At 37.2% G+C, this 14,773-nt stretch overlaps 1 protein-coding gene across 2 annotated transcripts in view; it reads left to right on the plus strand.

Moving 5' to 3' along the window:
- LOC126747249 (ribosomal protein S6 kinase alpha-5-like) overlaps window positions 1-14,773 on the plus strand; it is a 31,252-nt gene that overhangs the window by 3,567 nt on the left and 12,912 nt on the right. For both annotated transcript variants that reach the window (XM_050455767.1, XM_050455766.1), the window contains exons 2-4: window positions 2,887-2,955; window positions 9,953-10,171; window positions 13,620-13,735. In XM_050455767.1, the coding sequence (XP_050311724.1) occupies window positions 2,887-2,955; window positions 9,953-10,171; window positions 13,620-13,735 (404 nt within the window). The remainder of the gene's footprint in view (window positions 1-2,886; window positions 2,956-9,952; window positions 10,172-13,619; window positions 13,736-14,773) is intronic.

Genomic DNA, 14,773 nt, shown 5'->3' on the forward strand with positions numbered 1-14,773 from the left:
TAAAACATCACAACAACGCTGGCCTGATTTCTCGTTGCTTTGCCAGATAAGTCATCTACATATAATTGGCCACTTTCCTAAAGTGTAACTTTCAAGTTTGCAACAGCGCAATAAATTCACATAAGATGGCTGTTGTGGTTGTTGCACAAGATGTCGGTGGAGAACGTCGTCTCAGCGTGTGAAAGTGCCTTTAATGGTAACGACGGTTTCGGGTATTCCGATGCTGTTGTCTTCTTTTCTCATCATTGCATGCCTTTCAAGGACATCGTTAGATATGAGTCCCACGTTGGGCACCAAACTCGTGACCCAATTAGGTCCTTTAAACTTGGGCGCATCCTTTACCTCCATAACCTACTTGCCGATGTCTTAGTATGCTGCGACTCGACCTCCATCCTAATCTCCAAGATCGCCCTAAACGTATATCGAAGGCGGCGGCGGTACCGAGTATCGCGTCGCCCGGATGACGTAAAAATCGCAAAAATTGTAATGGCGGCGGTGCTCCAATAAGTAACAGTATTATTAATATAAAAGCGGCTGACGTAATTTACAATCGCGAAACGAAGTGACGTTAGAAGTGTGCCAATGTTAGGTCATGGGCCGTGCGATACACGCATACATACGATGTGGAAACACCGTTCGCCCTCGGGCTGTCGGGTCTACTATTTGGTCGTGTGGTGGCCAGCGAACCACACCTACCTAAACCTGGTTAACATTTCTTTTGAGGGCCTAGGGATGGCATCCAATTCTACGCTACTGCACCAAAATCTATAATAACGATTTCTAAGACTTGTTGTTGGGATCCAACTGTGAGGCTCAATCCTACGCTACTGCGCCAAACTCTATTCTCACGAAAACCTGTACGGTCCAACAACCTGTATCCAAGAGGGCCATTACCCGGCTTACATTTTGGCAGTTTTATTTAACCGAAAAAACAGCAACCTTGGACGAACCGTTCGCGACGGGACAAACCGGGATACGTTGAACTCGCGGGGGTCGAAATACGCACAATCGCCACCATCGTCATCCAGACGGGAGTCTGGGCCATTTTCGGGACGGTTTTTATTTTGTTTTTTTTTTGTGGAACAAAAGGGTCTGGGATCGAACTTTTCGAGTTGAAAAAACGTTGTTGCAACTGGCGGATCATCGACGAATGTCATTAATTGAAATAAGATTAGAAAAAGCAGCTGAGCGTACAACACGTACATATGAAGAGGGCAATGAACGTGGGGGAACTACAGCGTTCTCTATATTTCTTTGACTGCGTTTACTCCCGAATGTGTAGCGAAGCCCATGTTAGGCTTTAATAACAGTAATAATGCCGTGCTTGCTGTTTTGCACCTTAAGGTTAATATTCCCATAAGCCTGATGATTTTGAGGATAAAATGGCAATTTAAACATTGCAAGAGTGATCGCATGAAACTGTTTAGAAGTAAATGCAACCAATACCACTTACGAACCAGATCATTTCAAATTACTTTAAAAGATATCGCGCTGCATGGCTCGGGATGAGAAATTGCACTTTGTGGTTTATAATAAAGTGCCATTAGAAACATTCTCTAGCTGTGTGAAAAATCCGAATAAGGCATTTTCCAGATTGCCACGTGCACTAAAAAACACACATATACGGGTCTATTTAATTCTTTCTTGTTTAGAATTCGATATTCCCCCTTCGAAAAGGAAGTGCGTTGCACCCTCGTGCATGTTGCTTACGCTCCGGTTAATACCCGCACATATGGGCCTAAAGGTGGCATTACTTAATGGTTTTGATTTTGAAGCAGTTCTTATTGACAACGGATCAGGTTTATATAAGCAAAGTGGGTAATGATTGGTCCGCCAAAAGGAGGTAAATCGGCCTCTCAAAGACCAACAGACCCGCGGACGAGACAAGAAGAGTCGCCGAGGAGCGCGGGTTCGTTGAACACCTTTACAGTTTGGCCCGGCCATAACGCGGAGGTCCTTAAACGGCCTTGGAGGGTACAAATGCCGCTATAAGGCAACGCACCATGGCGCCTCGTCGTACATTGGCGAAGGCATTATTTGTAGCCGTTTATTTGGCACGCGAGGGATGAACAAGACCGTATTATATACTTTAGGACCGTTCAGTTCTTCGTCCGACCCACTCGATCATAGTCTATTGAAAAGCCTGTAACCTTGCAATATAATTATCGATTTAAACTAATTTATAATGTGTACCATAACGAGACCGACGATTTTTTTCACTTTGGGATTTGCATGAAATACGGACACTGGCCGTGGCAAGACAACATGTGTCGAATAGACCGAGCGGAACACAGCAAAGCGCTCCCTTATAAAAACCGGTAGCCACATCAACGCCGCTTCTGTAAGTAACTAGTTACCGTGCTAAATGTGTACTTAAATTACCATCATCGGTTACGGGAATCCGATGACTTATATTGGAGGAAGAAGACGACATTTTCACATGTTTATTGCATACCAAGAAGTTAACTTTAAGTACGGTTTTATAGACTTATATATATAAATATACGGAGGTGCCATTCACCCCCAGTTAGGACCCCATGCCGGGCGCGTAGATGGCTTCTTCCCCTCGTATTTTTAGGCCTCGCTCTGTTGTCGAGGCATTTTTTAACACCGGTTGATGCAAGGGCTGTGTCACAACTCGAACTCATTTACGTTGGTTTCAACTAACTAGGAGCGTTCAGTCCTCCGTCCGACTGGCCAATGAGAGCCTTGCATCCACTCAATATTTCATAAGAATTAAAATACAATAACTTGCATCTGTTAGGAGAGCTAGACTGCGACGTCACTTTCGTGAAACCAGGAAATCGCACCCAATATGGAAAACTCCAGTTTTCAACAATATTAATTTCTTGAAACGTTAATTAATAATTCTTCTCTTCGTTTCAGTTAACCTGTCAGGGGTGGAGAGAGTGGACATGTCCAATTTTGACCTGCTCAAGGTGCTCGGAACTGGAGGTAAGTCTTATTATATTCTTAAGATAAGAACCCCGATAATCTTGTTGAGTAAACAGGATTGTTGTTGTTCAAATAAAATAATTGGGCAAACAAGATAAAAGTTCGGTGAAATGGGGTATTGACCGCACGTTTCGGTTCTCTTTTCCGATAAGCAATCCTTAGTAACTTTTAAAAATATTTACGCACACACAGTTAGACCTCAGTGCGATACTTATACGGAACCAGTGAGGTCACTCATTTATGGTGTTAACTAGAGGCCGAATCTTAGTCACCGATTTTTTCAATGTTGAGACTCAGTTTGCCGACAAGGTTCTGAGCGATAGAACGTATATTAAAACCGGAGATATCGGTATTTATAACGTAACTTTTACTTCGGTCATGGTTACGTTATTCTTGCTTGCAACAAAAAAAAGAAAGTATGTAATATGGATGCCATGAAGAGGTTTTTATCTTCTGAATGCAGAAACTACTGGGAAGAATGTCATTAGCATGTCTAGACGTAGATGTCGGGTACTTCCGGGACTCGGTACCGAGGTTTATCGCCACCAAAACTATGAAAAAAGACAATTTATTCCCTTGTCGACGTGAACCGGCACGTGTACCTCGCCAAACGAGGCACGTTATAAAAATACTCCGTATCTAATGTCGCAAAATCTGGGCCAAGTGGGGCCCCCTTTTTCCCGGCCTTTGGATTTTTCGCATGCCCGCTAAAATTACTAGATCAAACGAACTTACCTGAAGTGAAGTTCGATCTTAATTATATGAGTCCTCGTCGAAGTAAATAAGAACACTATGTAGTCTCCCTGACTCTACCGAATACCACGAATTTAAAAGCAACGCAAAAAATTCGCCCCAATACAAGGGTACCCCGACACCCGCCCGCTCGGTCTATGCAACTCATTCTTTAAAGATCTCGCTGAAAATTATAGTAGTTAAGAAAAGAAGGGGGTTAATTTTAATTACAAAGGGAAGGGTGGGTCTTATTTACTTCGACGAGGACTCATATAATTAAGATCGAACTTCACTTCAGGTAAGTTCGTTTGATCTAGTAATTATATTTCGTCCTCGTCTCGTAAATAAGAACACTATGTAGATATTTAAAGAAGAAAACTTAACTTCATAATTTTCAGTACTGAATTGTAAGTCGCTGTTTTTTTTTTTTTTTTTTTTTTTTTTTTAAATGCATGTATTTGTCAATGAGGAAACACACAAAAAACAAAAAATAAATTCTAAATTAACGAACAAAAAATATTTTATAAGTACTTAAATATCTTATATACTTAATTAGTAATACATTTTTTGATACACAAATATCATGATCAGTCGTATAAAAAGGTAAACAAATGACGGGTTGAAGCCTATTCGGGCCGGAAGTTTTTAATCTTCCATCAATCTGAATTTTTAGTCCGTGATCAGAAAACTGTATATTTTTTAAATCAATTAAAGATAAGGTCTGCACCCTCTGTCCTGAGCTGAGTGCTAGTAGCATAGCCAATTTTGATGTAAGAAGTTCCAAGGAAATGTTTTTAATTTTTAATGTTTTTAAATAACTCAAAACCATAGCTGGATCCCAAGTATTTGTGTACCTTGGTTTATTTGGCCTTAACTGAAAAATACCTTTAAAAAACCTTGTAACCCTAAAATCCTGTGCCAATTCCGGACCTAAAATTAAAGCTAAGGCTGATCTGTGAGAATTAAGGGTTCCATAAGATGCACCCTTCTCAAATTCAAGTTGAAGGAATTCTATAACTATTGGTACCGATACAGAAAAAAAAATCTACTTTTCTTGTACCACAGAAATGCCACCATAACTTTAAGCCCGTATTGTACTGCTTTAAGGTAGATCCTGTTAATGATGCTTTGCATACCTCTAAAGCAGAACCTGGGACTCCTCGTGACTCTAATGCCGGATTTTTATCCGGCAACCAGGGTAAGTTGTGCCCATATGGGATGTGGTGTTGACTTATTAACGGGTAAAAGTCAATTTATATTAGGTTGAAGAAAAAAAACTGGAGGATGTCTTTGAAGAGAAGTGAAAATAGGATACCATGGTTGTGTAGGCCAACATGGGGCAATTACGATACCCTCTGCTTTATCTTGAATAATTTTCTGTAACACCCGAAGAATAAGGGAAAAAGGAGGGAAAGCATAGAATTTTAGGCGTTCCCAACTTAAAGTAAAGGCATCCACCCATAAAGCCACGATGCCAGGATACAAATTTAGAACATTTTTTGTTGAGCCTGCTCGTAAAAAGGTCTATTAATATAGGCAATGGCGGTTGTATTATCAATCCGCAATAAAATATTATGACCATGAAGGTCGTTGACAAAACACTTTAATGCGAAAAAGACTGCCTTTAATTCCAGATAATTTATATGTTCCTTCTCCTCCTCTAAAGACCAGAAACCATTACTTTTCATATCCCTACAACAGGCACCCCAACCAGTTAAGGAGGCGTCTGAAAGAATTAAAATGAATCTCTTCTTATAGAATTTGAGCCATGTGGGATATTACACAACCACCACCTAAGGTCATTATGAAGGATGGTAGTAATATTCATATATTTATCATAATTTCCACCAGATCGCCTTAAGGACAAAAACTTCTCTCTTTCAAACAATTTTGTATGTGCCCAACCATAACAAATACCTGGGCATACAGAAACTATCTTGCCAACAAATTGTGCAAAAAAGCGAATAGTGCATTTCTTGCTAGTTCCCCAAATTTTGTTTAATTAAAATTAAAAGAACTGGTTTCTTATCTTGAGGAAGAGAAACAGTCATATCTACAGAATTATAGTTAAAAACCCAGATAACGACATAGCTGTGAGGGCACTAACACACTTTTTTCGTAATTTATAATGAATCCAAATTGCTCAGGAACTGAAATTGTAGTTTTAACATTTTCGAAACATTTTTCAAATGATTATCCAAATAACCAAAAATCATTTAAATATATAACTGAAAAGAAACCTCTAGCTCTAAAAATAGAAATTATTGGTTTCATAAGCTTGGTAAATATGTATGGTGCGCAGCTAAGGCCAAAGGGCATATAATTATATTCAAAAAGTTTTCCTGAGAACTTAAACCTTAAATATTTTTAAAGTTTTTTATCAATAGGTAATAGAAAATATGCATTCTCTAAATCAAGGGTACACATGTATCCATTTTGTTGCACAATATTGCATACTCCGCCTATCTTCTAATTTAAAATGTTTTGTTCTAATAAAAACATTCAAAGATTTTAAATTTAAAATAAGATGGCTAGATCCATCAAGCTTAGGTACTAAAAAGGTACTGAAAATAAATTCGCCCACAGTGTGATTAAACTTATTAATAGTTCCTAATTTTAAAAGGTCATTAATGAAATTTTCAAGACATTTTTTCCCAGAAAGCGACCAAATCGGTTCTGAAGATTTCAATTTTTGAACTGGAGCTCTAATAAAGGGTAATTTAAGTCCAGTAATCCAAGATAAAATTATTTTTATCCTGGGTAATATCCTGCCATTCGGTTAAAAAATATTTTAAGCGACCCACCTTATCTAATATCTTCGGCGACTGTCTTTGATTCGAACATTCGATCTCGATTGACGTTCCTGCGCTTGTGCATTCGAGCCGCGCTGAAAAAATCTTTGTCTCTATTAGGATGATGATGGGGCTATGGCTGCACCCTGACGACGTCCACCCCGAGTGGTGTCCCTGCGTGTTGGTACGCGAGGTGGACGGTACAAGTTTAATGATGCGCCTGATAATGGTTTTCTCGTAAAATTAGAACTGAAGGGCTTTAGATCCAAGGCAGTTCTTTTCACCTCCTTGCTAGCCTTGATACGTTTTTCCAGATTGCTGCCCAATAACCAGCCATCTACGGAGACATTGGTCAAGGTATCCTTTAGGTCTTTTCGTAAATTCAAGAGAAGTAGATCACGTCGAATGACTGAATATTTATGATGGAAATCCGCAAGCAATTTCCTGGTATCACTAAGTTGCTCTATCCGTTTGAGGCTTACTTCCCCCCCCCTTTCTGAAAATAGTTCAGAAGTAAGTTGACCTAGGGCTGAGAGAGTAGAACCCATTTGATCCTGCAAACTTGCAAGATTGGTGTCGCGACGCAGAACCTGCTAATTAATAGCCGACGACACTTCAGAATTAAGGCGTGGACTCTTTAAAAGTGGACAATTTTCCACGGGTGGATATTTCCCTATTAATTTTTGATGGTTTTCTTCGCTTCAGCCCTTCTCCAATAATGTTGTCCATCTGCTTGCCAAATCGCAGTGGATCTTGGAACCAAACAACTCCTGAATTGGCTCCTCATCTCCCAACAATGCCAAAACTTCCTTATCTAGAGACGGGGCTGGAGGAAGATTTTCATCATTCGTAGAAATAATTTCTAAAAGGAAATATTTTGTTTCAGAATATTTTGCCACAAATAATTGCCGGAAATGTAAAATATGCCATAATATTTCACAAGTCTTGTACTCCAAGAACCAGAAAATTAAAATATACCATAATATTATACTTTATAACCAAATCCTGTATGAACAACTGTTATTGTTAGAACTTAGGAACTGTAAAATATGCCATAATATTTCACAAGCCTTATATTCCAAGAACCAAAAAAGTAAAATATACCATAATATTATACTTTATAACCAAATCCTGTGTAAACAACTGTTATTGTTTGAACTTCGGAACTGTAAAATATGCCATAATATTTCACAAGCCTTGTATTCCAAGAACCAGAAAAGTAAAATATACCATAATATTATACTTTATAACCAAATCCTGTGTGAACAACTATTATTGTTTGAACTTCGGAACTGTAAAATATGCCATAATATTTCACAAGCCTTGTATTCCAAGAACCAGAAAAGTAAAATATACCTTAATATTATACTTTATAACCAAATCCTGTGTGAACAACTATTATTGTTTGAACTTCGGAACTGTAAAATATGCCATAATATTTCACAAGCCTTGTATTCCAAGAACCAGAAAAGTAAAATATACCATAATATTATACTTTATAACCAAATCCTGTGTAAACAACTGTTATTGTTTGAACTTAGGAACTGTAAAATATCCCATAATATTTCACAATTCACAGGAAGTTTTGTACACAGCTTTCAGGAAAATTAGGAATGTAAATACGCCATAATATTTTACAACTACCTAATTCTTTGAGCCAGTTACCATAATAATTCAGGAATACCATAAAAAGAAGTAGTAAGAAAAAAATTTCCTATCAATTCTTTCCCAAAAAATATAAAACAACAATAAAGTATCCTTTTATTTACCTGCTAAACCGCCATCAAGGTCAGGGTCGACCCTTTCGGCCAACTCTGATAACGGTACATTATCAGAACTGTCGTCACTGTACTCACCCTTACCCCGCTCACCCAAACCTCTAGCGGGGCTAAAATTTGAAACTGAAGGCGTGGAATGGCGATGATTTCGAGACACATTCCTTTGTCGAGCCCGACGATATTTCGATTTTAAACATTTTTAAAGTTTAGAAATTTTCCACTGTACATAATTATAGCTATCACTATCCGCCGAAAAACTATAACGTCTTTTATTGCGATTAACCGACATATTAAATTTATCTAATGAAATAACAAAAATTTTGCCACTACGAAAAAAAAAAAAAAAAAAAAAAAAAAAAACACACACGCGACGTAACTATTCGGCACGAGAACAAGGAATGAGTTGCATAGACCGAGCGGGCGGGTGTCGGGGTACCCTTGTATTGGGGCGAATTTTTTGCGTTGCTTTTAAATTCGTGGTATTCGGTAGAGTCAGGGAGACTACATAGTGTTCTTATTTACGAGACGAGGACGAAATATAATTAACTTTTCTTTGTCTTGGTTGTTTTGTCGCTGCTGTCAAACCGGAAGACCACTGCTGCGGCCTGCAGAAAATAATCGGTTTGCGTAATCCGCATTGACAAAACTTTACTCAGACATGACGATTTTAAATATTACTATCGGCCCAGTTTTCGTTTATTAGGTTTCATTTTCTACCGACTTTCTCCAATCAATATTTCAACCGTTCGCGTAATAACGAGCGTTTTCAATTTTGTTAGCCGATATACTGTTTAATGTTGTTAAAAATGTTGGCACAAGGATAGTCGAAGAGATCAGACGAGGCAAGCCGAGGCAAGGCCCAGTTACTGTTTTCTCTCTCTATATTAAGTATTTATATCATTATTAGAATAGCATTGGAACTAAAGTAGAAAGTTCCAGCTGGTTGTATTCCTGAGGCACTGATTTTTTTTTTAATGGGTCATATGCCTAATTGCACAGTTTTCTCTATGCAAAATTGTACTGATATCAGGTTTATATTACACGTTGTCCCACGTTGGGTTTATACGATGGCAACGAAAGAGAGGTTGAAGGTCGTACACGTAAAACAAACAACTCCATTTAAATATTTTTAAAAATGTCACTCGCCAAAACGTTTTCAAAGGTTGTTACCCAGAGCGCGGCGGTGCACCTGAGCTTAAAAAAAGTTAATGACATTGATAATAAAACAGAATATTTCAGATTCAAGGCGGTCGTTTTATTGTTTTTTAATTGGTCGGTTCGGAAACCAGGTGTCGCCACGGAATTTCTTTAGAACGGATTCGTTTCCCAATAGCGTTCCGTTAAAAGATATTTTTCCTGGAAGTTATCACAAAGACTGAGAGAGTGAAATTGCGCGTCCCGAGTGGACGAGACAAAGCCTTTGTCTCAACGGATTGGGCAACTCACCAAAGGTCAATTTCGATGTTTAATAATCAACTTGACATAAAATCAGTTTTATTAGCTGCTAGAGCGAGTTTAATCGATAAATCCAAGGATGCGAAAAAAGTAACGGAAGGTCAAAGCCCCAAACATTCGCGAGGCCACTTATCAGCAAATTATCCATTATTGTACGAGTGGTCAAAGGCACTGGACTTATCAGTCAACATGCCTGTTTTAGAACCTCACTCAATATGCTTATCTCCCATTTCTTTCTAGCTTACGGTAAAGTGTTCCTAGTGAGAAAACGTGGAGGTTCCGACGACGGACGCCTCTACGCGATGAAGGTGCTGAAAAAAGCGACTATTGTGCAAAAGAAAAAGACAACCGAACACACGAAGACGGAGAGACAAGTTTTAGAGGCCGTCCGGGACAACCCCTTCCTCGTTACCCTCCATTATGCCTTCCAGACTGATGCCAAATTGCACCTTATCTTAGGTAAGTCCTCCCGAAGTTTTTGACGGGATAATGACGGGAATAACCGAGGGGTCTATGCTTGCTTGATGTTCTCTTCAGCATGTTCATTTTCCCAAGCGATTTCTACGTGAAAAAAAAGAACATTCGGGGCACGCTTTGTTTCCAAATTAAAATTTTTGTCGAAAAACCTGTTTTGTAAACAAACTGGTTGATAATTTAATTAAATACGACGGTGTCCCACATTTTTAATGCGATTTCTATGTCCGACCGTGTGTGTGTGTGTTTTTTTTTTGGTATGTTGATACAAGAAATTTATTTCCGTGAAACTTTTAAATAAATACGCGAGTTTCCCAGAGATAATTCGTTTTATTAATCATGATTATGCGAATTGGCGTGTTATCCTCCCAGCAGGCTTTCCTGGGAAATACGCTTGTTTGTCACCGTTTTTTCGGTCCTGCATTTTTTTTTTTTTTTTTTTTTTTAATGACTGCTCATTATTGGCCTTAAAGGGCACCGATTGACATTTCTACTGAATGTTTCGCAAAAAGACGAGCAAATGCCATTAAGATTCTTCGTATCGAAAATAACATCTTGCAAAGAGATCGTTTTAGGCCCCACTTGTATAGGCATTTTCCTGGATAACTTTTACTGATTATACTATCAACGTTTGGCTCTTAAATGAGTTTAATGGCAATTAAATTACATGCTTAAGTTGAAAGCAAATCGCATAGGCCGTAAACTGAGAATTATACGGTGATTTTAATAATCGATCTCGGTAAATATAACATTATCGGGTGCCAAATCATAACTTGGAAGTGAAAGTTGCCATTTTACTTTCACTGATGGATAAACGAGCGGTCGCCCGGGTAAAACTTGATGAATTATGATTTTAAATCATAACTGACCTTTCCAAAAAATTTATAATTTTTTTTTTTATTTTGTACACAAGGTCGTCCCATGTTCACCAATAGATCCGTCTCTGTCTAGCAAGGTTTAAATCTGTCGACGAAGGTCGACCGTTTTCATGTTCCGTACTTTGTGTCTAATTAGTAATTATTTTGAATTTAAAATACTTGAATTTAAATTCGCTATCGGCGATAGACAGAACACGTGTTTAAAAAAAAAAACAATTACGCGCAAGTGTTTTCTATGAAAACGTTCCTGTTTGGTAAACAACAAACAGTGCAATGATACGTTTTATTTGAGAGAAAACATATTTTGGAATTCGTCGTATCATCATCTATCAGTCGTATTTTTACTTGTGATTTCTTGGTAGTAAATACTTTTTAGCTACTAGAGGTTGAATACGGCCACCCAGTTGCCTAAACCTTTTTTAGGAAAATTTATGGTGCCAGGTAGAAAGCCCTTCGAAGATCGTGAAATACAGAGTAATAAAAATGTTTTCGAAAATAGTTAAATAACATTTTTGATGCCTAGTCAAGTCCTTTATTAGGATCTCTTTAAATCATTGATCTATCTCTATTTTGTAACAAGTTATCCAAAAAAATGTCGAGTTAGGCGTCTTAGAGCCCAACTGACTTTAGGCAAATTTAAAAAATTTATATTTTGAAAACTATTATAGTTACAAAATTATTATATTATAGTTTTTGGTAGCTACTAAGGCCCTTTATCAAAAACTTTTCAAATTATTACTCTATCCCCATTCAGTGGAAAGTTATCCAGAAAAATGTCGAGTCAGCTGTCTTAGAGGCCAACTGACATTAGCAAAATTTAACAAATTCATACTTTAAAAACTATAATAGTAAAAAAATTATTATATAATAGTTTTTGGTAGTTGCGGAGGCCCTTTATAAGAAACTTTTTAAATTATTACTCTATCCCAATCCAGTGGAAAATTATCCAGAAAAATGTCGAGTCAGCCGTCTTAGAGGCCAACTGACATTAGCAAAATTTAACAAATTCATACTTTGAAAACTATAATAGTTAGAAAATAATTTTATAATAGTTTTTGGTAACTACTAAGGCCCTTTATCAAAAACTTTTCAAATTATTACTCTATCCCCATTCAGTGGAAAGTTATCCAGAAAAATGTCGAGTCAGCCGTCTTAGAGGCCAACTGACATTAGCAAAATTTAACAAATTCATACTTTGAAAACTATAATAGTTAGAAAATAATTTTATAATAGTTTTTGGTAGTTGCGGAGGCCCTTTATCAAAAACTTTTCAGCCGGAAAGGGATAGAGCCGTCTTAGAGGCCAACTGACATTAGCAAAATTTAACAAATTCATACTTTGAAAACTATAATAGTTAGAAAATAATTTTATAATAGTTTTTGGTAGCTACTAAGGCCCTTTATCAAAAACTTTTCAAATTATTACTCTATCCCCATTCAGTGGAAAGTTATCCAGAAAAATGTCGAGTCAGCCGTCTTAGAGGCCAACTGACATTAGCAAAATTTAACAAATTCATACTTTAAAAACTATAATAGTAAGACAATTATTATATAATAGTTTTTGGTAGTTGCAAAGGCCCTTTATAAGAAACTTTTTAAATTATTACTCTATCCCAATCTAGTGGAAAGTTATCCAGAAAAATGTCGAGTCAGCCGTCTTAGAGGCCAACTGACATTAGGAAAATTTAACAAATTCCTACTTTAAAAACTATAATAGTAAGAAAATTATTATATAATAGTTTTTGGTAGCTACTAAGGCCCTTTATCAAAAACTTTTCAAATTATTACTCTATCCCAATCCAGTGGAAAGTTATCCAGAAAAATGTCGAGTCAGCCGTCTTAGAGGCCAACTGACATTAGCAAAATTTAACAAATTCATACTTTAAAAACTATAATAGTTAGAAAATAATTTTATAATAGTTTTTGGTAGTTGCGGAGGTCCTTTATCAAAAACTTTTCAAATTATTACTCTATCCCAATCTAGTGGAAAGTTATCCAGAAAAATGTCGAGTCAGCCGTCTTAGAGGCCAACTGACATTAGCAAAATTTAACAAATTCATACTTTAAAAACTATAATAGTAAGAAAATTATTATATAATAGTTTTTGGTAGCTGCGAAGGCCTTTTATAAGAAACTTTTTAAATTATTACTCTATCCCAATCCAGTGAAAAGTTATCAACTGATAACTAAGTCCCTAAACCTATGACCTAAATAAAACTTAAACGAGCAGATCTAACAATTTTAACAAGTTCAATTCGAGTCGCATCTTTCCAGTTGACCATATTAAAATATCTTCGGCATGACTAATAAAATTTCTGCTACGTCCATTGTCAGTGTATGTGTGGGCATTTCATTGAAAATACCGTGCTTAACGATTTCACAGAACGTCTCCGGATCGGAGAAGAGTTTATCTCCTACAGGTAGAGACAGAGGAAAGATTTACAACAACAAAAAAACATTTGAGATTCGAACTCACGTCTCTTGCTTCCCAGTTGGGGGCTCTACCAACTTCGCCAAACACTTATTTAATAAAAAAAAATCTGTTTTTTCTTACAGATTACGTACCTGGCGGTGAACTATTCACTCATTTATATCAAAGGGATCATTTTACCGAAAACGAAGTTAGGATATACATAGGAGAGATTGTTTTAGCACTGGAAAAGCTGCATGGGGTAAGTTAAATTTAATTATTTCAATTTGAACCAAAGTTAAGACTTGTGCGTGACACCCTTCGGTCGGGATTTTCTTTCACCACAGCCATAAGAGAAACAGATGCACTTCATATTGTGTTCGAATGAGAGAAAAAAAAAAGACGAAGCAGCTGTCGCTCGAGCCACCAGATTCTCTGACTTTCCGCCCCCAGATCTTCACAATCTATACCACGTTTTAAGGTTGTTGCTAGGAAGAGATTTCCTTCCGAAAAAATCGAAATTGTGGAAAATGAAAAACAATAAAACTCGTTGACCGTCGCAGGTCAGACAATGACGGGCGCGTGCCTTCACCTCATCAGGTTTTTTGAACCTGCTGCTAAACATTCAAAATAAAACGCACTTTACGTGATAAATATAATTTTTTTTTGTAAATCCAAGTGACCTCTGAGGGCGAATTGAAACACTAATCCGTGGCAGAGCTTTTAATACCTTTTGGCCTTGGACTATTTTTTGTTTGTCAATTATGTAACTGAAAAGTGTGCTGTAAATGCAAGGTTTCGCTCCCGGCACAAGGACAAGGTATGTAAACCTTTGTTTACGATTTGTGGCGAATTTATTACTTTATTGAGTGGTTTGATAATTTTTTTTATCACTTTGAGGTGTCGTGGCGCTTTGTTAATATATTGGGTACACGTTTCGGTTGCCTTGAATAGAAAAAATCTCGAGATAACATTGTTGTATATAGAATTAGTTGTAGAAATTTAAAGGGGGAGGGCCCTTTGTTTCTAAGGTCAATTTCTAAAAAACTACTGGGAATATGCTCATGATACAACTAGTAGGATATTCAGGAAAGTGTACTTTATAAACGCTATCAAAAGGGCAAGCAAAGACTTGGCAATAGCACGCTTTTTACGTAGTGGTGCCCAAAAGCAATATTGTCACTCACTTCTGACTCAACAATTTTAAAAATTACCGGGAATATTTTCATGAAACAAAAAGCACGATATTCAGCAAAAGTGCATTTCGGGTCCAAAGCACTTTAAAACCTTTGATAATATT

This window comes from Anthonomus grandis, chromosome 19 (assembly GCF_022605725.1).
Source record: "Anthonomus grandis grandis chromosome 19, icAntGran1.3, whole genome shotgun sequence".
Taxonomy (NCBI): Eukaryota; Metazoa; Arthropoda; class Insecta; order Coleoptera; family Curculionidae; genus Anthonomus; species Anthonomus grandis.